The sequence below is a fragment of the Nannospalax galili genome, unplaced genomic scaffold, assembly GCF_000622305.1.
Source record: "Nannospalax galili isolate Female #2095 unplaced genomic scaffold, S.galili_v1.0 scaffold125, whole genome shotgun sequence".
Lineage (NCBI taxonomy): Eukaryota > Metazoa > Chordata > Mammalia > Rodentia > Spalacidae > Nannospalax > Nannospalax galili.
The window spans coordinates 864,649-885,467 of NW_008354705.1; the positions used below are offsets into that span (position 1 = coordinate 864,649).

At 39.7% G+C, this 20,819-nt stretch overlaps 1 protein-coding gene across 1 annotated transcript in view; it reads right to left on the reverse strand.

The window, feature by feature from the left end:
* Positions 1-8,277: 8,277 nt before the first annotated feature.
* The window catches only part of Erp44 (endoplasmic reticulum protein 44), an 86,938-nt gene continuing 74,396 nt past the window's right edge, over positions 8,278-20,819 (reverse strand). The window contains exons 11-12 of the mRNA XM_008851897.3: positions 10,943-11,045; positions 8,278-8,858 (exon numbers count right to left, since the gene is read on the reverse strand). Coding sequence (XP_008850119.1) covers positions 8,757-8,858; positions 10,943-11,045 — 205 coding nt within the window. The 3' untranslated portion in view covers positions 8,278-8,756. The remainder of the gene's footprint in view (positions 8,859-10,942; positions 11,046-20,819) is intronic.

Consider the following 20,819-nt stretch of genomic DNA (forward strand, 5'->3'; position numbering starts at 1 on the left):
TTTCCTTTTTATTGTTTCTAGAGCAGCAATAAACATGGGTGAGCAAGTATCTCTGCAGTAAATACAGAATCCTGGGTATGTGCCTAGGGGTGGTGCTGCTGGATTAAACGGTAGTTCAATTTTTAGCTTTTGGAGGAATGGCTGCACCATTCCTGACCTCACAACAGTGAGTAAGGGTTTCTCTTTCCCCACACTCTTACCAGCATTTGTTGCCTGTCATTTGCTTCCTTGATGATGGCCAATCTCAGGGTAGTTTTAATTTACATCTCCATGATAGCTAAGGATGCTGAACATTGAAAAAATCTTTATTGGCCATTTGTATTTCTTCTTTTGAGAACTCTCTGTCCTCCTTACCCCATTTTTTTGATTGGTTGTCATTTAGTTTTTGAGATCTTTGTAGATTCTAGATATTAATCCTGTGTGTCAGGTACATAGCTGGCAAATACTGTCTTCAGTTCTGTAGGTTGTCTCGTCACTCAATATCCTTTGCTATACAAAAAAAAAAAAAAAAAAAAAAAAAAGCCTTTTCGTTTTGTGAGGTCCCACTTGTTGACAGTTGGCTGTATCTCTCACACAGTTGGAGTCCTAGTCAGAAAATCTTTACCTAGGTCTCTATCTTGAAGAATGTAAACTACTTTCTCTAGCGGTTTCCATTTCAGGTCTGATCCATTTGGAGCTGATTTTTGTTCAGAGAGGTAAGGATCTAGGTTCATTCTGCTATGTAGATAACCAGTTTTCCAAGCACCTGGGTGTCTTTCCTCCAATGAGTATTTTTGGCATCTTTGTCAACAGTGACTGTAGCTGCATGGGCTTATATCTGAAACTTCAGTGCTGCTTCAATTATTTAATGTCTGTTTTTGCACCAGTACCATGCTGTTTTGTTACTGTGGCTTTGTAATATAACTTGAAATCAGGTATGGTGATACCTCCAGCATCTCTTTCAGGATTCTTTGGTAATGGGTCTTTTGTGCTCCCAAATGAGTTTTAAAATCTCCCCTTCCTCTAGTTTGCTTTCTGTTGCTATGATAAACACCATGACCAAAAGCAACTTGGGGAGCAAAGGCTTTATTTCATCTTGCAGGTTACAGTCCATCATATCAAGGGAAGCCAGGGCAGGAGCTCAGGCAGGAACTAAAGAAGACCATGGGAGAACACTGCTCACTGGCTTGCTCCCAGGCTCCCTTGCCTTGGGATGGCACCACCCAGGGGGTGCTGGGCCATTCTACATCAATTAGCAATCAAGAAAATGCCCACAGGCCAATCTGATGGAGGAAATTCTGATAGAGATTCCTTCTTCCCAAGTGTGTCAAGTTGATAACCAAGTCACCACACTGCCATTTCTGTAAGAATGGCACTGGCATGGCATTTAATCTATAGATTCCCTTTGGCGAATTAGCTGTTTTTACAATATTGACTGTTCTAACCCCTGAGCATGGAGTTCTTTCCATTTCCTAGTGTCTTCAATTCTTTCTGTTGTTGTTGTTACATATGTCAGCTTCCTTTGGTTTATTCCAAGGTTTTTTTTTTTTTTTTCTGGCTTTTTGTTTTGTTTTTTAAGGCAACTGTGAATGGGATTGTTTCCCTGATTTCTTCCTCTGCTTGTTGTTGGTATACAGGGATATAGATTTTTGTACACATCCTGCCACTCTGCTGAAAGTGCTCATCAGTTCTAACGGTTTTCTGGTGGAATTTTTAGGATCTTTTATGTTTAGAATTGTATCTGCAAATAGAGATACTTTGACTTCTTTCCTATTGGTAGCCCTTTTATTCAGTTCTCTTGCTTTCCTGCTCTAGCTAGGCCTCCCATACTATATTGAGTAAGAGTGGAAAAAGGAGACATTGTTTCTCTTGTTCCTGGTTTTAATGGACATGGCTTTTTGAGTTTTCCCCCACTTAATATAATGTTGGCTATCTTTGCCATATATAGCCTTTATTATGTTGAGATATGCTCCTTCTATTCCCAGTTCCTGCAAGATTTTTTATCATGCAGGGATATTGGATTTTGCCAAAAGCCTTTTCTGCATTTATGGAGATGATCATGTGATTTCTGCCCTAGCGTCCATTGATGGATGTGATTGATGTATTACATTTACTGATTTGCATAGGTTGAACCTTCCTTGCATCTCTGGAATAAAGCCTAGTTGATCATGATGAATTTTTTAAAAATATATTTTCTTTCGTTTGTAAATATTTTGTTGAGAAATCTTGCACATATGTTCATCAGGGAAATTGTTCTATAATTTTTCCCATTTTTGGAAGTTTACTCAGTTTTGCTATCAGGATTATGCTGGCTTCACAGAGTTTGGGAATATTTTTCTTATCCTATGGAAGTTTGAGAAGCACTAGTGTTCGTTTTTCTTTGAAAGTCTTGTAGAATTAGAGAATGAATCTATCTGGGCATGGAATCTTCTTAGTTGGAAAACTATCATTGCTTCATTCTCACTGCTTACTATAGGTCTGTTTAAATTATCTCATCATGGTTTAATTTCAGAGCATATCCCGAGCAATTAATCCACTTCGTTTTTAAATTTAGTGGAGTATGTGTCTTAAGGTATGTCCTGGTGATCTTCTGAATTTCATTAGAAAACTACTAAGAATTCTTAAAAGGATTTTTTAAAGAGATGATGCCTAATCGGAAATCATCATCTTAACAAGAATGATACCCAAATGCAAAAACGTGTAACATCTGGCTAGAAGACAGAGTGATTGTCCATCCTGATTTACTTTTGTTGTCCTGGGGAAACAGTTTACTAATGCTCCTGTTCAGTCTCTGATGTCCTGATTTAGATGAAAACAAACCGGTTACAAGTCCATTCTAGTTTCAAAGGCAATAAAAATAGGCAGAGAAAATAACAAAAGGATATATGTTTGAGAATAATTACTCATTTCTAGGTGTGGATTAAAATCTCTAGGTGAGTGAAAATTTGTACATGTGTAAAGCACTACCAGTAATTCTGAGGAACCAGAAAACACAAACGTGCCAGAACATTGAGCTAGGATGTCTATATTTAGGGGATAGTTAAGAGTCCACAAGCCACAGACCAGGGAATTTTCCTTTGAATTCTATAGTTTCTAACATGGCCTGTCTTAAGTCAAAAAGCCATTCTCTGGGGCTGGAGAGATGGCTCAACGGTTAAGAACACTGGTTGTTCTTGCAGAAGACCAGGGTTTGACTCCCAGCACCCACATGGCAGCTAACAACTGTCCATAAATCCAGTCCCAGGGGATCTGACAGCCTCTCCTGACCTTGGTGGGCATTGCATGACAGGGGAGCACTTATCTATATGCAGGCAATGCACTCATACACATAAAATAAAAATAATAAAAATTTTTTAAAAAGTACAGATGCTGACTGCATGTGACTGTCCATAACTCCAGTCCCAGGGGATCTGACAGCCTCTCCTGACCTCCACAGGCATTGCAGGACACAGGTGCACTTACCTACATGCAGGCAATCCACATATACACATAAAATAAAAATAAAATTAAAAAAAAATTTTTTTTGAAAAGCCATTCTCAAGATGAAGTCAGAACTGATGCCCTCCTCTCTCCTATGTGGAGTCAGGGATGCCGTGTTTGGCTTTCTTGGGCACTGATTAGGGCAAAAAAAAAGGTATGATCTTTGATGCAAGTGGATGAGTTGGAAGAAACAGATCAGAAAATAGCAGGCAATACTTTGCTATTAAAGTAAAGAACAGTAACAATAGCCTCTGATAATACCAATTTTCCTGGAGGGAAGGACCCTAATATGGGTAGAATGTGGCTTTCTGTTCTAGTCTTTGAAGGCTCCCTGTCCCCTGTGGCTTATACCATAGCACTTACATTCAATTATAACCATCTTCATTCAATGTTCAGCTTCATAATGGGAGGGGCAGTTTGTTAAGTCCTCAGTCTTTAGCCTGGAAACAGTAATTCATACTTACTGAATGATGAACTTGTAAATAATGTGGCATTTAAAAAATTTTTATGTGTATGAGTGTATTGCCTGTATGCACCTGTGTTGTGTAATGGCCCATGGAAGCTAGAGGAGGGCATTGGAGTCCCTGAAACTGGAGTTAGATGGTTGTTAGCTGCCACGTGGGTGCTAGGAATTGAACATGGGTCCTCTGCAAGGGCAGCCACTGCGCTTAACCAGTGAGCCATCTCTCCAGCCCTATGCATTTCTGTTAACTCATTATTACCTAAGAGAACAAGTAACTAAACTAGGGGTCAGATCTATCTTACAGAGAATGTGGAGTTAGAAGACTCCCAGAACCCGAGGAACTGTATTGCCTAGAGGGCCCTTGAGTGTCATTTCTGATAGTTATGTATCTCTAGGTTGGTGGGTCCTGTAAGTCTTTATTCTTGGCAGTCTTAGGAGCTCAAGGCTGGCTTAGAACATAGTATTGAAGGTGTCTAGAGTCACTCAGATGACATTTGTGACTGAAAAAATTATCAGATACCTAGCAGAGTCCATTCCGGTTATAGTGACAGTTTGCTTTTCTTTTTCCCATCAGAGACTTCTGAGTTCTGGTGTACCAAGTGGCTAGGACACAAGGACCGCACTCTTGCATTCCTCTTAGCCTGCGTTCAAAGGTGCTAATCAGAATATGCAAAGGCTATGGGACTGGGGGAGGGGGTGACACTTGTCCTAGGCGCTGAAGAATGAATTCCTAGCAAGGTAAGGTGTGTGGTGGTGGTGCTTTATTTTAGAGAAGCAGTTGTGAGCAGCACTTTTCCAGAGTTCAAACCCCAGTGTCTACACAGTCCAGCCTTTCCCTGGTGTTCTGATGCTTTGGGAGAAGGTTGGGTGTGTGTTATCTGTACATGAACTCAGTTTCCCATTCTGAGTCAAGTACAATGGCTCATCAATATTCTGAGTAAAAGATTCAGTGTGTTATTTTTGAAATTAATAAAAAGCCTCAAATATAAACTTTACAAATATAGTTTTATTACCTGGAAATGCATACAAAGCTTCAAACAGAGTTTTAAAAATTGCTAAGCAGAGGTCCTTTCTCATTGAACACACAGGCAAGTTATAATCAGCACCGAGCAACTGAATGTGATGACTTCTCATCGGAATCTTTAAATACTGGCTTTGAAAGATGATCACTGTTTATTCCTTTACAGTATCTAAATTTTACCCCCAAACAGAAACTGACATTTCAGTTTGTTCGAAAGCCTTTATTTAACACAAAAGCTAATGCCATTAGCCATGATTATTTGGGAAACTGGAAAACTGCCCATGTCCAGTCTTCTGTAACCTTATATTCCCATGATTCCTTGAAAATTCCCAGTAGTTGTTAACAGCATTTGTACCATCTAGTACCTTGTAGGTAGAGTGTGGGCCCAACAGCCTTGAAATCACTTAAGGTGACAAGATTTTCTTTTTTGTTTTTTAAACTTTATATCAACCAGACTGTAGCTCTGTCAAAGAAAAAAATCAAAGTTGAATATTCTGCTTTTCCCAGTCACCAGTCCATTACACCACTTTATCCATTCTTCTTTTTGCCTTGATGCAGGTTTGTTAAAAAGGCTTCCTTGGGAATCTTAGCACTTTCCATCAATTTGAGTTCATTCTAAGCATTACCCATTCAAACACTGCTTTGTACCGCACAGCCCTCATTGTAGCTTTTAGCACGCCAGCTCCCCTTCTTTTGCACATGATCTCTGACCACCCAATTTCATTGGCGAGCCCTCCACGAGACACTTCAGATACTGTCTCCCTTCCTTTCTAGGTTCACTTAAATGTTCTAATTCCTATTTATTGTGTGCGTGGTGTTTGTGTACATGTGTGGCTGCACATACTTGTGTGCACATGGAAGGTGGACGTTGGGTGTCTTATCAATCACTCTGGAAAAGGAACCTAGGCAGAAAGGCTGGCTTCTGGTTTTCTGCTGCTCAACTGCGTTCTTCAGTACAGCTTGACATCCTCTAACGCCACAGCTGAAAAGCCTAAGGCCCAGGACAGACTGGGTAAACTGAGGCAACTTCTACAGCAATGATTTCATGGTTCAGAGGGAAGTGTTAAGGTCTGAAGCATTTGTTCTCAATGTGAATGTTCTGCCCCTGCTAAAGACCTAACAGATCTCCAAGACTTGAAACATGCAGTGTGAACCTGTTACTCTAGCATACAAGGCCTGTGTGACCAGCCCATGTTGTTCTCATGTCCCCCGGCCTCCAATGAGGTAGCCTTCCTGCAAGTACTCTTTTTCTAGTGAATAATACTGTTTCATACCTTTATGCACATCAGCGTGTCCACTCCAATTCCTACCTCCTGGAGAACACCTATTCATCTTTTAAAACCTCAGCAAACTCAAATGAATCTTTGGAACTTGGTGCTCCATTATACCAGCCACATTAACCTACATTTCATTCTGTCTTTACATCTACAACACCTATTACAGTGATTAAGTATATAGCCATTGTTCTGAAGACTATAAGCAACTCTAGAGGAGCAGTTATAGCACCCAAAAACTTCTTTGAGTAGCTGTTGACTGAAATCGACTTCGCCATGATCTCCTCCAATTCTAATCCAACCTCTGGGTTCCTGAAAAACAATGCCAACCCTTCAAATATCAACACTGCTTTCAGAACCCAGTTTTCTCTAAGAAAAACAGGGCTAGCACTTATGTTTTAAGATCTTTTATTATCCTAAGCTGTCCTTTCATGGAATGCACTTGACCTTGTTTAATAACCTTTTCTAAAAATGGGCATCAAGTCCTAGTGAGTGCTGAGCACCTTCAACGGTATAAAGATTACCCAAGGTAATTGTTTATCGTTCACTCAATAAACATTTGATGACTATTAAAATGTCCAAAAATGGTAGGTGTACCCTAAAAATAGACGTAAGGTTCAGTACCACCATCTTCAGTGGCTTCTCAGTCTAGGAAAACAGCAGCAGTGGCAGGCTACAGTCCCACATCTCACTATGCATGGATGCTAAATAATACATCCTCTAGTCCCTCACTTTAAACCACCTTTGATTATAGGCTACACTGAATATCTACTCCTTGGGGCCTTTTTCTTATAACTACTCCCAAGCTAGCTGTCTGCACCCTAAAATCTAAGTAGTATATTTTGTTACCTTTTTCAAACCTAATTAATTATTGGATCACAAGTTTATTACAATTGATTGTATGTACTGCTACTGATCCTATGTGTGAGCACACTGTATACTTACATTGCCATTCTGAACCTTTCAGATTTGGTTTGTCTTCTGACTGAAGACCACACTCTGACTGGATTCAGGATACTGATTAAAAGCAATGAGGGGACACAACTAAGGCCAACCACTAGAAAGCTCTGCCTAGTGTTCCAGTCACAATCCAGTAAAATATTCTAAACATGTTCCTTATCACCTCATTAACATTTATTTTTCTGAGTAAAACTATGGAAACTATGGATAAAGTCATGCATAGTAAGAACTGGAAAGTGATTTTTAAAAATAACAATTATTAAATATCCATTATAAATATTCATTTTATTTTAAAAGGATTGGAAGCTGTTACATATATTACATACTACATATTAATGGCACATGTCAACCTTTTAAGCTTAAAAATAATATCTCCCCAAACCGGGACTGATTTATACCTCAAGTATAAAATGACCCTTGGCCTATAGCACCACACCCAGGCCCAGAGGAAAGCCAATTTTGAGCCTGTCTGTCCTCTGGCATTGGGATTCCTGATATGACATGGAGGGTCCTCTCCCTCTGCTTTTACCCCCAGCAGTATTGAGGCCTGGCACAGGGACCATCTGACTGTACACTGCAGGCCTGGGAAAGCAGGGAAGCTAGAGGAGGAGGCATCTCTAGCAATTTACAATAGTTTACAACAGGAGAAAAATGAAATACGTATGTTCCTTATTATCTTTGCCTTTGATCTACAAAACTGTAACAAAACTCTACAAAAGACAGATGGAAGCTTACAATAATTGAAATGTAATTTCTCTGCTGGTTTTTTTCTTTGAAAACTAAAGTCTCATGATAGGAACAGCTTTAAAAGTTGTCTAGTTCAATACTAGTAACCTGCTCCACTAGTATCCCAAATTTAGGTTTAATTTGTTCAAAGATTTAAATGCCACCCATATGCTGCTTTCTTAGACAAATACATAGAAATTTAATAATACTTTCATTTTCTCTTTCTTAATTCATAAGGACAATTTCTGCCAAATGTTCTGGCTTATGGCTCCCCTCCTCTTCATAGTATGTTTAAATTACACATTAAGAATCCAAAAAGTACTGCTGTGGAATTTTCATCAGCAATACCCAACCAATCAGTACAACACAGTACACAGTGTGAAAATTTTAATTTATTCCCCTCCCAAGTCTCCAGAATATATATCCCCTTAGCTTTCATAAATGTGATAATGAAAATACCACAGAATTGGTCATATGAAAAGAAAAGGAAAAGCACACACTATCGGAACAGGCCTGCATTCTCCCTGCCCCCACAATGGCAGTGAGGGTTAGCGTTACGATTCTGGCAATGCTACCTTCACTGGAATTATAAAGACTGTGTAGGACAGATGTAAAGTGAAGACAGGCCTCTTGTTTTTATTTTTTCTAAACCTAGCAGACTTTTTTTAAAAAGAGGCTATATTAAATGACAATGTATTTTGAGTTAGGGGGAGAAAAAAAATTAAAAACCCAAAACTTCTTTCAATTTATTCAAAATAAAAATACACATAGAATTATGAAAATATAGGTTTACTATTTCCACCATGGAAGCCGATGCTGCTGTTGAAAGGCTTGCAAATTGTTTTTCAAGTTTTTAAAGCTCATCTCGATCTCTCAATAAAGTATACCTATATTCGCTGGGTGCTAGTTTCTGGAAGGAGCTCTCTGGAGGACTGCTTGCTACATCTTGGTCTTGCTACAAAAGAAAGAACAAAACATCTTTGTACCAAAATGTTTTATGGGATTATAAGATTTCAATATCAGATGACTGGTAGTTGCCTTATAATCACTTGCATATTAACAAAAGAGAGCAACTGGGCCAAAGACGAGCAGTACGTTTGCCATCTTGCTTTCTCATTTCAAATGCACCTACTCAGACGGTTCAGGGCATGGCTGCCACAGGGCCATTGACTCTGGACCTGTCACATTTTACTGAGGTGAGGTAGAAGAAAACAAAACAAAAAACCCGGGTGCTTTCTAGAGAATCCCATAGAGCCAGCACCCCTCGTTTGGTCCTAACCCTTCACTCTTAACAAAAGACTACTAAGAGGAATTGCACTTGATATGAGCAATGCCTACTTTGTTAATAAAGCTGCAATTTATCAAGTATCTAGATGCCAGAAATTACTAAAACTTGGCTGAAATGAGGAAAAGCATACAATACTAAAATAAATTTCCATAATACTTATGTACCCACGGCAGACAAAAATACAGTGAAACTACAAAGTGACTTGCAAGAATTTTAAGGAAAAGGCAGTGCAGCCTGAATTTCCCCTTGGCATGTGGGCACCGCAAGAGCAAGCCCACCCGCCACCACTTTGACAGTATCTATAATGTACAGGCATGTGCTGCATTGCAGGACACACATGTATTAGCATGTTCCAATGAAAACAAAGCAATGTTTCTACAAACCCACATTTGACCTTGTCAGTCTCTACTTTCCAAATAATTGTTTATTTTGTTTTGTTTTTGCTGAGATACTTTTTTTGCAGTACACAGCAGTATTTATTTAGATACCTGAAAAGGTCAACGACGAAAAAAGTAGGTTTATTTTGAGACTTTATATTCACTAATTTGTTTAAATGGTAAAATCTAATGAGATACATTCTTATGCTGAAATTTTATTACTATAAAATAAACATTTACAGTATTTTGTACACAGTACGTCTTAGCACACAAACATCAATAAGTAAAACACAAGGAGTCCACTATCTAAGGGCAAAACAAACAAATCAGAGCAATACAATGATGACAGGCTCTATCTTTCCCTGATCTTATAGAGCACTGTTTGGGTTATTGCCAATAACAAGTTTGCCTCCTTTCACAGCTGCTTAACAATCAAAAATTCTCAGCTCATTCACGAAGGAAAAACACCCAAAAAACATATTATCCAATTCCTAAGAGAACTTTTGATTCTGAACCTAATCTGATTCCTAAATAAGGTAAAGAGAATTTAGTTTTTGTTTGTCTTTCCTATATGGAAGTTCTTTGTAAACAATGGACTCATGCTCTAGGCATACAAAAAGAGGTTCCAGTTTCCCATTAGTTCCCTGGTCACAGGCATAATATAAATACTGTCATTTCAAAATGCAAATTTAGGACTCTTCCATAAAGCAGGAACACAGAAATTACTTGTAACAGAAGTTACATGCAAAAATAACAAAATTCTCAAGATTTAAAACTCATCTATCCTGAGAATCTACCTCCCTATTCATCAATCTATATAACATTTTAATTGAGAATTTATATATGCATAAAAGCAAATATAATATTTTGATAAATAGTTGTCCAGCATTCTAAATCACAAGTGGGAAAGCTGTGTTAAACCCTAGTTTTGAGCATTATCAATACTATATTGGTGAAGGCTCTTAAATGGTTTAGTAAGACTAACCAATCATTACTTTCTTTACAGTGTGGTCAATCATCCAGCCACAAAAGCAAGCCCGGTCAATTACTGGAACCCACCGATTTGCTTACTCATCTATCTTCTCCCAATTCTTACTTCCTACTTTTATCTGAAGCCAACAGTACTTAACCCTTGGATAGCCATACTCCACAGAGATCATCCTCAGACAAACTTAGTTTAGATGACTGAAAAATTATATATAATATTCTGCAACTTCTCTGTAGGCCTTAAATTAAAAAAATTTTGAAGGAGCACAACTTGAATATTTTCTACAGTTAGTTCAGAATTTCTACATAAAGATACTCAGGAGCTGAAACTCCTCTTTGAAACTGAGACAGACAAGAATCCTTAATGACAAACACATACAATCCTACCTCTCCTGGGGCTGTATCAGTTGGGTCAGGTCCATGATGGAATTCTCTGTGCAGTTTCCCAGAATGTAAGTCAAAGACGAACTGCTTAAGTTTTCCAGGAGTTCTAAAGTCAGAGGCAAGAAGTAGATATTTGAGTTAAACTGCTAAAATGAGCTTACTACCCCTAGTTCACTAGTGTTAAAAAAATTTTAAAACAAAACTATAAAGATTTTACTACAACCCCACCAATCTTACCATAACTATTATAGGTCAGGAACTGTCAAACATTTTGCATGCCTAGACACTAGTTTTATGTTCTAAGTTTTTCACTTATTTTGTAGAACAATTTCTATACTTAGTATTTTAATACAGGCACTACCATCTCTCAAGATGCTGTATCCAAATGTATTTTATTACCCTTTATTAGTAGACACTTCCATGGTTTCTATAAACATTTTTTCATATACTTTCATATATATATAAACAAAAAGCTATATATTACAAAAATCATACTAAAAATATCTCAAAGAAAAAGTATCATTAGAGGCTGATCACTTAAAACTGCTCCATTTTATAACCAGTACACTACTAAGACCCTAGAACAAAACTAAGCACCATTGAGTGTCTAGTTGCATTTGAACTCAGTGTCAGTGTGATGGATCCTCTAAAGCCTTAACCGGTAGTGAGTCCATTTGGCTATCTGATTCTATTAAGAGCCAGTTTTGTGAAATTTATCTAAGCTAGGATACAATCTTTACATTTCCCGCCTAAGTGCAGGGAGAAGTCTTTCCAACTTCAACCACATGTGCAGTTCTTTGGAAAAACAAAGAACTTCTGGCTATTACACAGCTTTAGGAAAACATTTCTGTGGGATTTCCCATATTTTGTTTAGTTTTGTAGGTCTTCTTTGCAAATGTCCAAAGGCATTCTCTTTAACCGTTCTGAGGAAATGGTATCACAACAAACATCACTCCACCCTCTGGCCATTGTTTCTCTAATCGGTGATGGTGTGAGAGTAGATCTGCAGCATCCTGACTGCAGCACACACCACTGGGAGCAAAGAAGACTTATGTATCAGGCTTTCTTTGGAATCATTCCCTTGAGTTGTATCTGACAGCACAGGTCCATTACATTCAAGAATAAATAACTTTTGACAAAGTATGGGTAAATGATACCTATAAAACCAATCTTTGTTATCCATTGACTTGTTTTTTGGAATCTTGCCAATATGGTTTTTGAAGCAGAGGTTTGATTTGCTAATTTGATAAGTGAAAGAGGCATTTTAATTCACACTTCTTGAGAAATTAAGCATTTCCTTTCCATTGCATAATTATGCTTCTCTGCCTTCTGCCACTAGTTTGGTGCTTCTGGACATTCATTATACACTTTAAATAGGAACCCATTGTTTTTGTGTCTGATAAAAGAATGAACTGCAGTCTCACACACACACTTTAGTTCCTAAGGCGGAACATCCTGACTTTACAAAGAATTTCTTTTGGTAGTAAAGAATAGCTAGCTTGTGTTAACATTACCAGTTTCTTTTTCTCTTTATTCTCTCTTGAGATCCTGGAAGTGCTGTTTCTTCCCTTCAATAACTCCCACTGAGATGTGCCAACCAATAACTTCATTGTACACCCATTTTGGCTCCCCACTAGCTCCAATGCAACAGAGACCAGCAGGTGCCAAATGCACAGTTTACAAAACAAATGACTGTCAGGTAGCTGTATTGACAGAACCTCTGAAAGGTTCTCTGCTGCTGAAGCAATTGCACATGCACCAGAGATAAGCACTGTGAAGAGATCAATTTAAATTTAATCTGACATCATCATCTGTCACCCACAGCAAAGGGCAGTATATCTATTCAACCCATATGCAGAACTACAAACTGTCCATGTCTATGATAAAGGTTGCTAATTTGTTTTCTAAGGTTCAAAGACTATCACAACTAGTGCTGGTCAAAAAATAATTTATGAATGAGTAAATCCTAAATGTGACAAACTCATTGAGAATGCTCAATAGATTTTCCCCCTTGTCAACAGATGAGAGAGAAGAAACAACTGTGAGCAAAGGCAAAGACAAGGGAGGCAGGATGAATCTGTACTGACACGGGGTAGAGAAAGATGACCAAAGAGCTCTGAGCTAGCATGTGGTCAGAAGGGACCCATCATTATTAGGAAGAAATTATCAGTGAATCAACAAGATTAAGCAAGCAGGCAGCATGATGCCTGCTAAGACGGCATAACAAATAAATCCTATTTTTATACTTCAGGCTACACTTTTACTAATCAGAATAAATATTTCTCTTCTACCCTCCAATTTTTTTAATTTTAAAAAATTTGTACTTATTTTTATTTTATGTGTATGAGTGTATTGCCCACATGTATGTAAGTGCACCTGTGTCATGCAATGCCAGAGAAGGACAGAAGAGGGCATCAGATTCCCCTGGAACTGGACTTACATAAGGTTGTTAGCAGCCATAGGTCCTGAGGAAGCGAACCCAGGGCCTCAGGAAGAGCAGCCAATGCTCTTAATTGCTGAACCATCTCTCCAGCTCCTCCTCCAAACTTTTTGTTTACAATGCTTTATTTTTAGGTGAGGTAGTATTTAGATGCAGTGAAGCACAAAAATGTTAAGTGTATGACCAAGCTTTGACAAATACATAGGAACTATTTTGTATAATCTTCAAGGATGAATGTATGTGTGTGTGTGGGGGGGGGATTTTTTTTTTTTTTTTTTTTTTTAAAGACAGGGTCTCCCTGTAGCCCCAGTTGGCCTGGACTCACTATAGAAACTAGGCTGGCCTCAATCTCACAAGAGATCTGCCTCTGCCTCTCCAGTGCTGGGGTTAAAGGCATGCACCACTTAACCCAAACTAATTTTTTTTTCTTTTAATCTTAAATTCTATAAGTTGCTTTGTTGTTTTTGAGACAGGACCTCACCAGGCTGGCCTTGAACTCACTGAGCTCTGCCTGCCTCTGTATCCCAATTGCTAGGATTACAGGTGTGTACCACTATACCTAGCTTAAGTTCTGTAAGCTTTAACAAATGTACAGCATCTTGTTACCACCTCTACAAATTGGGTAAGAACTCTAACACCCTTCTGAAGTCAGACACACCTCACCTCCTAGCCCCTGGCAAACAGTCATCATCAGTCCTATAATATATAATCATAAGAATGGCCTTTTCATCTTAACATATTCATTCATCTTATATATAGTCTATTATCTATTACTAAGTAGTATTCCACTGAGGGATATAAATCTATCCATTTACCCATTCAAGAACATTTGGATTATTTCAAGATTTGGGTAATCATGAATAATGCTACAACAAATATTTGTTAATATTTCTGTGTGAACTTTATTTCTCTAGATCAAATACTGGGTGAAATGCTATGTATATGTTTAACTTGTAAAGAAACTGCCAAACTATTTTTAGAGTGCTGTATCAGTTTGCAATCTGAACCAGCAATGTATGAGAGTTCCAACTAACCTACATCCTTGTGAATGCTGGGAATTATTACTATTTTATTTCAGAAGCTGAAGGACATGTAATGGCTTCTTGTAGTTCTAACCTGCTCTTCTTGAATATGGAAAAATGCCGAACACCATTCTCATATGTTTATTTACCAACTGTGTATCTTGTTTACATTTTAACAGTATCGTTCACAGAACAAAAGTTTGTAATGTGGTGAGGACCAAGTCATCATTTTTTGTCTTTTAAAATAAAGTGGTTTACTTTTAAAGATTCATTTATTTTATGTGTATGAGTGTTTTGCCTATATATATGCATGTATGTGTACCCGCTGTGTGCCTGGTGCAAGCAGAGGCCAGAAGAGGGCATCCAACACCCTGGAATGGAGTTATAGAGAGGTGTGAGTGGCCATGTGGCTGCTGAGACCCAAACCTGGGTCCTCTGCAACAACAGCAAATGCTCTTGACCACTGAGCCATGTCCTCAGCCCCATTTAAAGTGCTTGCTTGTTTGTTTGTTTATTATTTTTGTGTGTACCAAGTGTCTTCATGGCATGTAAGTATACCACATGCATGCAGTGCCCTCAGAGACAGCACTGGATTCCCTAGAACTAGAGTTAGGGATGACTGTCAGCCATCACATGGGTACTGTGAACCAAACCTGGATCATCTACAAGAGCAGCCACTGCGCTTCACTGAGCCATCTCATTCATTCATATATATATATATATATATATTATATATATGTATGTATATATATATGTATATGGCAGAGTTCTTAGAACATAAAAAATGATTGACTGACTGATTGGTAGGTATATTTGATTGACTGATTGATTGATAGGTAGGTAATATATGAGGCTGAGTGAGATATATAGAGAGATATATCAATCATTTTTGATATTCTAAGAACTTTGCCTTATCTTAAATGATTCTATGTTTAATTCTAAGGATTTTCTTGCTTTTCCTTTTCCATTTATTCTAAATTAATTTTTCATAGGAGGAAATTCTTTTTTGGGATGAAGAAGTTCAGTTGGCCCAGCCAAATTAGAGGCACAGTTTTAGCCCTTTCTCCTTTTAATAAAAAAAAGTAGTAAAGAAAATGTGCCTATTAAGATGCTCTATCAGGCTGGGCATGAAGAAGAGTGTCTGTAATCCCAGCTACTTAGGATGCAGGAGAACCACAAATTTCAGGCCATCCTAAACAACAGAACCCTCTCAAAGAAAAAGAATGAAAAGGAAAAGGGGAAAAGAAGCAAGCTCCATCAATAACACTTTTCTTCTACTTAAGACCGCATATGGGAAAAAAGGACCTTCTAGGTAACAAGGTTAGAAAGGGTCTCAGTTGGAATGGACATTAGTGGTAAGCTGATATTTTTTTTCTTCTAACTATCCTGACTTCTTTGGAATTCTATCCCATTCCTGGCTTGCTCTCTCCAAGGTCAAAAGATGGCTCATTTGTCAGAGAATAGTTAGCCAGCTCTGAGTACGAAGCCATGCTCCGGGCCACATTTAGTTTTGCTTCACATACTAATCTGCTCACTATAACCCTCTCTCCTCAATGTGAGAGCCACTGAGTTTAAGGAGTTATGATGATAATTTTCAGTGATTTAGTGTTTGGGGAAGAAATGACAGGGAGCCCAGAGTTGGGGAACTCATTATCATCATTAGAGTAGTCAACTCCATTTTTGGATGGTTATAAATAGTAACAAAGGAATGACCTGCAATCTGGCCTGCTCCTGTTTCATTGGCCCTGTCACTTGAAACTTCAAAAATAGCTATAAACACCTAAGAAATTTACTGACCACAGTTTTAAAGACAGTAAATTTGAGAGAGAGAGAGAGAGAGAGAGCCTGCAGAAGCCAGAAGAGGGCATAAAATCCCTCTGGAGCTGGAATTACAGACAATTGTGAGCCTCCTAATGTGGGTGCTGAGAACTGAACTCTGGTCCTCTGAAAGAGCTGCAAACCCTTGCTCTTAACCACTGAGCCATCTCTCTAGCTCCAAAGACAGTTAAGTTTTTCTTCAAAGTCCCTCAACAGTCTTATACCATTTCCCGTCCTTTGTTTTCTCAGGCTGTAGATACCCCAAGACCATTACAACTAGGTTTTAGAATTACCCCCATGCTAACATCTCCAAGCAAAAGAAAAAAACCAATGACTCACAGAGCTGTGACTAATTCTGGGCACTAGGAAGTACTGGCTCTTCAAATACCCATAATTACACTGCTTTTTACAGGTCCTGGAAAGGCCACTGCTTGTACATAGCACTGCGAGCTGGAGCTCTGGGGTTCAGTATACTTGATATCAATTCTAGTTTTGCCACTGATTAGCTGTAAGCCTTGCAAGTCATTTTACTTTATGGAGACTCAGTTTCTCTGAAAAGACAATGAGGCAAACAGAAGTGGCAGCTGCGACTTCCTAATGCCCACCCTTGACATGGGTGGGATTGTGCCCCAAAAAGTTGCTTCGCTTACCGCAATCATATCCTCCAGATGACCCCAGAAATGCTGAGTTACTAAGTAAAAGTAGTAATAATTACAGTAATTTATGGCAACTGCCTATCAGTTCAGCCTTAATTACCAGGCAGCACAATAACAATTATACTAGCCATTAAATGTGTCAAATTCACTTTGCTGCATGTTTTATTTGATTTTTAACACTAACACCTATTCACACAGGTTCAGTTCATAGCTCTCACAGCATGTGCCTCCTCACAGTTAAAAAAATGTTAGTAGGAACAGTGCCTAAAAGGGGAAATTAGACACCTAAGGGAGAAATTAAAGATGTAATTTATTTCAAAAGGCTTCAAATGCAGTCATTTCTCTTATCTCTTTCCCTTTTCACAGAATAAACACTTGCAAGATGGAGAAGACTTTTCCCATTTCCAGATTTTTTTTTTGAGATTCCTATTGGTGGAGCGGTTTTGTTTTATTTTGCACCAGTTGACAGATTAGCTCTACTGAGCCAAGAGCCCATCTCTTGGTCCAGGCGGCTACAGGTGGGGAATAAAAGGACTGGGAGAGATGATTAGGAATACGATTACTAGGGTTTGTTTGGGTTCCCCAGGAATCAAGCACAAATGTGGGATTCAAAGTGCCAGTGTGACTTCAGAACTGCAAGACAAAACTTAAGACAGCCAAGGTGGAATTCCCTCCATGTGTGGCACAACACTGGGGGGTGGAGGGCAGGAGCTGAGCACTGTTTGGATGTTGACTTGAGGGCCTAACCAAACTCAGCATTCTCTTGATTTCCAAAACCAGTATGAGACTTTATAGGTAGAACTGTGAATTTCTCATTAAAAAGAGGGGGTCCAAAGCACAATAATAATAAAAAAAAATTCTCAGATTTATCCACAACTAGAAGTTGAGAGGTATGCTAATGAACTTCATAAAAATGACACACCAGCCAGAAAGCACTTCAGTGCTAAGAACAGAATAGTCTTTGAGCCCTCAAAAGCCCAGCCATCACTGTTCCTTCAGCATTGACTCCAGAACACAAGCTTTGGAGAAGTAGGAGAACAGGACACCCAACTAGTGATGGTGGCCCAGTCTCACTAAGAGTAAATGCTCACATGCCTAAAAGACCTGCATGAGTTCTGGCTCTTTTTTTTTCTTTTAAAGAGAAGTACACTACGCAATTCACTGCGACACAGGCTCTTCAATCTAAGTCGCTTCACTTGTCTTCTAGATGTTCATTCCTTTCTACCTGTGCTGCTCCCAACTTGATAACTCATTTCCTAGTTTTGTCCTTGTGTTATGGTTTAATATGAAATGTTCCTAATCCACTCATGTTTTGAATGCTTAGTCCAGAGAGTGGCATTATTTTGGGAGGTGTCAACACTTTGAGAAATAGGGCCTGGAGAGAGAAGTAGGTCACTGGAATTGTGCCCTTGAAAGTTGATATACCAGGACTCCTGTATGCCTCCTGTGCTTCCTGTCTGACAGGAGGTCAGAACTTCCTCTGATACCCATTCCTATTGCCATAATATCCTGCATGGCATCAAGAGGCCATGGGCTGAACCCTCAGAATTGGAGCACTTTGAAGCCATAAGCCAAAGTAAATCCTTCCTCTGTTGTTTCTATCAGATATTTTGTCACAAAGGCAAGAAAGCTAACAACTGAGTCTTCTCCCCAGTCTTCTGCACACGCTCCTATCACTATTCTTTCCATGCCGCTGGCCACCGCCACTCTACTCTCATTTCTTTGACTTCAACATCATCACACTCTCCCAAAGTAAGACTGCACAGTATTGATCTTTCTGCGTCTAGCTTATGTTATCTCCATCAGATTAACCTGATGTCACAAATGACAGGCTCTCTCCTTCCTTCTGAAAGGCAAATAGCATTCATGGTATACATACAATTATCTTCTTTACTCATTTTCATGGGCATGCAGATTGACTCCCCATCCACAATGAACATGGGAGTATAGATATTGCTTTGACATATTGATTTAATTTTCTTTGGATATTTTTCTAGTTTCTTTCCTGATGCTGTGATAAAACACTCTGACCAAGTTACACAACTGGTCAAACACAGAAGTGTCTAGAGGTGCCCAGCTCTAAGTGACACATCTAGAACGCAACTCCTTACACCTAAGGCTCAGAGAACATTGTAGAAGAGGGTACAAAAGGAATTTAAGAGCCAGAGGGACAAGACTCCTCCTTAAGGCACTGTAGACATGACAGGGAAACTACACCGATGAAACCTCCACAGTGTGTAGTTTAAAAAGATCTGCGTAACAACAAAACCAGCTGACACACCAAGGGGGAGGGGAACTCAGGGGTCTCACCTCAAGATGAAGAGCTGCAGCCAATCAGTGGAGGCTGAGTTGTAGAGAATCAATTTTCTTCAAGGACTAGCACCCTGAGAGGTTACATAACTTCAAGTGGGGAGCCCTAAACATAGGAGCACCACTGAATGGACTCAGTGTAATAATGGTATAAAAACTATATTCGTCTATGATGTTCACAAAAGAATTAAAAGCCAAAAAGACTAATAAAATGATCTGATCTGAACCTAGAAGGTAACAGAACACAGGTGATTTGAAAGTCCAAGGGGGAATACTGGGGTGAAAGGGCTTAAATAGGATGAGGAGCAGGCAGGTTAATGAGGGAAAAGCAAAGGGTGTAGGGAGAGGGTCAACCAAACTAAGAATGTATGAAAATGTCATAAGGAAACCTGCTTCTTTATAAGCTAATAAAAATAAAAAATAAAAGGCATTTGATAGTTTAAAAAAAAAAAACCCACTCTCTCCGACCCCACAGGCCTCTCTCTCCGGGGTAAGTATATCTTGCCCTCCTTGCCTTGACTCCCCCCACCTCATTCACCCTACCATCTCCCCTGCCTGTCTCTCCTCCTAGCCTGGATCCTGTCCCATTCCTTGTCTGGGCGCCCCAGACACCTGGGTAACCACCATTGCTTCCTGATCCTTTGCATCCAGAACAACTCAGTTCCTTTTCAGGTCCACAGAAGCACTGCTTCTGGACCTGTCCCTGCCCTCACCTCCCTCTGTTTCCCTGGGCCTGCAGGACCTGCAGGCCTCTCTCCAACCTGCAGGCCACTCTCTCCGGGGTAAGTCTATCCTGCCCTCCCTGCCTTGACTCCCCCAGCCTCACTCACCCTCCCATCACCCCCACTGATCTCTCCTCCTAGCCTGGGCCCTGTCCCATTCCTTGTCTTGGCGACCCAGACACCTGGGAAACCACCACTGCTGCTTCCTGATCCTGTGCATCCAGAGCAACTCAGTTCCTTCTCAGGTCCCCAGGGGCACTCTGGGCCTAGCCCCGCCCTCACCTCCCTCTGCCTCCCTGGGTCTACACAAACGGCCAGCCTCTTTCCTGGACTCCAGGACTGACCTTTCCTCTTCTTGGTCCTTGGCATTCAGACCAACCCAGCTCCTCAGTGCAGTCCCCAGGGGCCCTAAGGGCCACCGCCCACCTCCTTCTTCCTTTGCATCTCTGAGTGGCACGCCCACCAGCTGCCCTAGACCAGCATCTTTCTGGGGCCCAGCTCCCAGGCCAGTCCAACCCCCAAATTCCTGAGGCCAAAATCTTTGCTGGAGGGATCCAGACCTTAGGGGAAAGACTGAGAGCATCTGATCCTCATCTGACTTGGGCCTCTGTAGCAACTCCTGAAGACAAAAGCAATCTGGCCACTCCAATATAAAATCAAGAGAGAACTGGAAGCTTAGAGGAACCAGCCTTTCATGCCCAAAAGTAAACCACAAAGACACATAAAGTTCACAAAAAGAAGCAGACCTAAACTTGAAGGCTTGAGTCTCACACAAGAATCAGAAACTACAAAAGAAATACACGTCAAAATCACAGAGAAAAAATAAGATCATGAAAAACCAAAATAACATATCCAAATACGAATAGTCCTCTAGAGGAGTACAATGAGAAACCCCTAGAGATAATGCAGGAC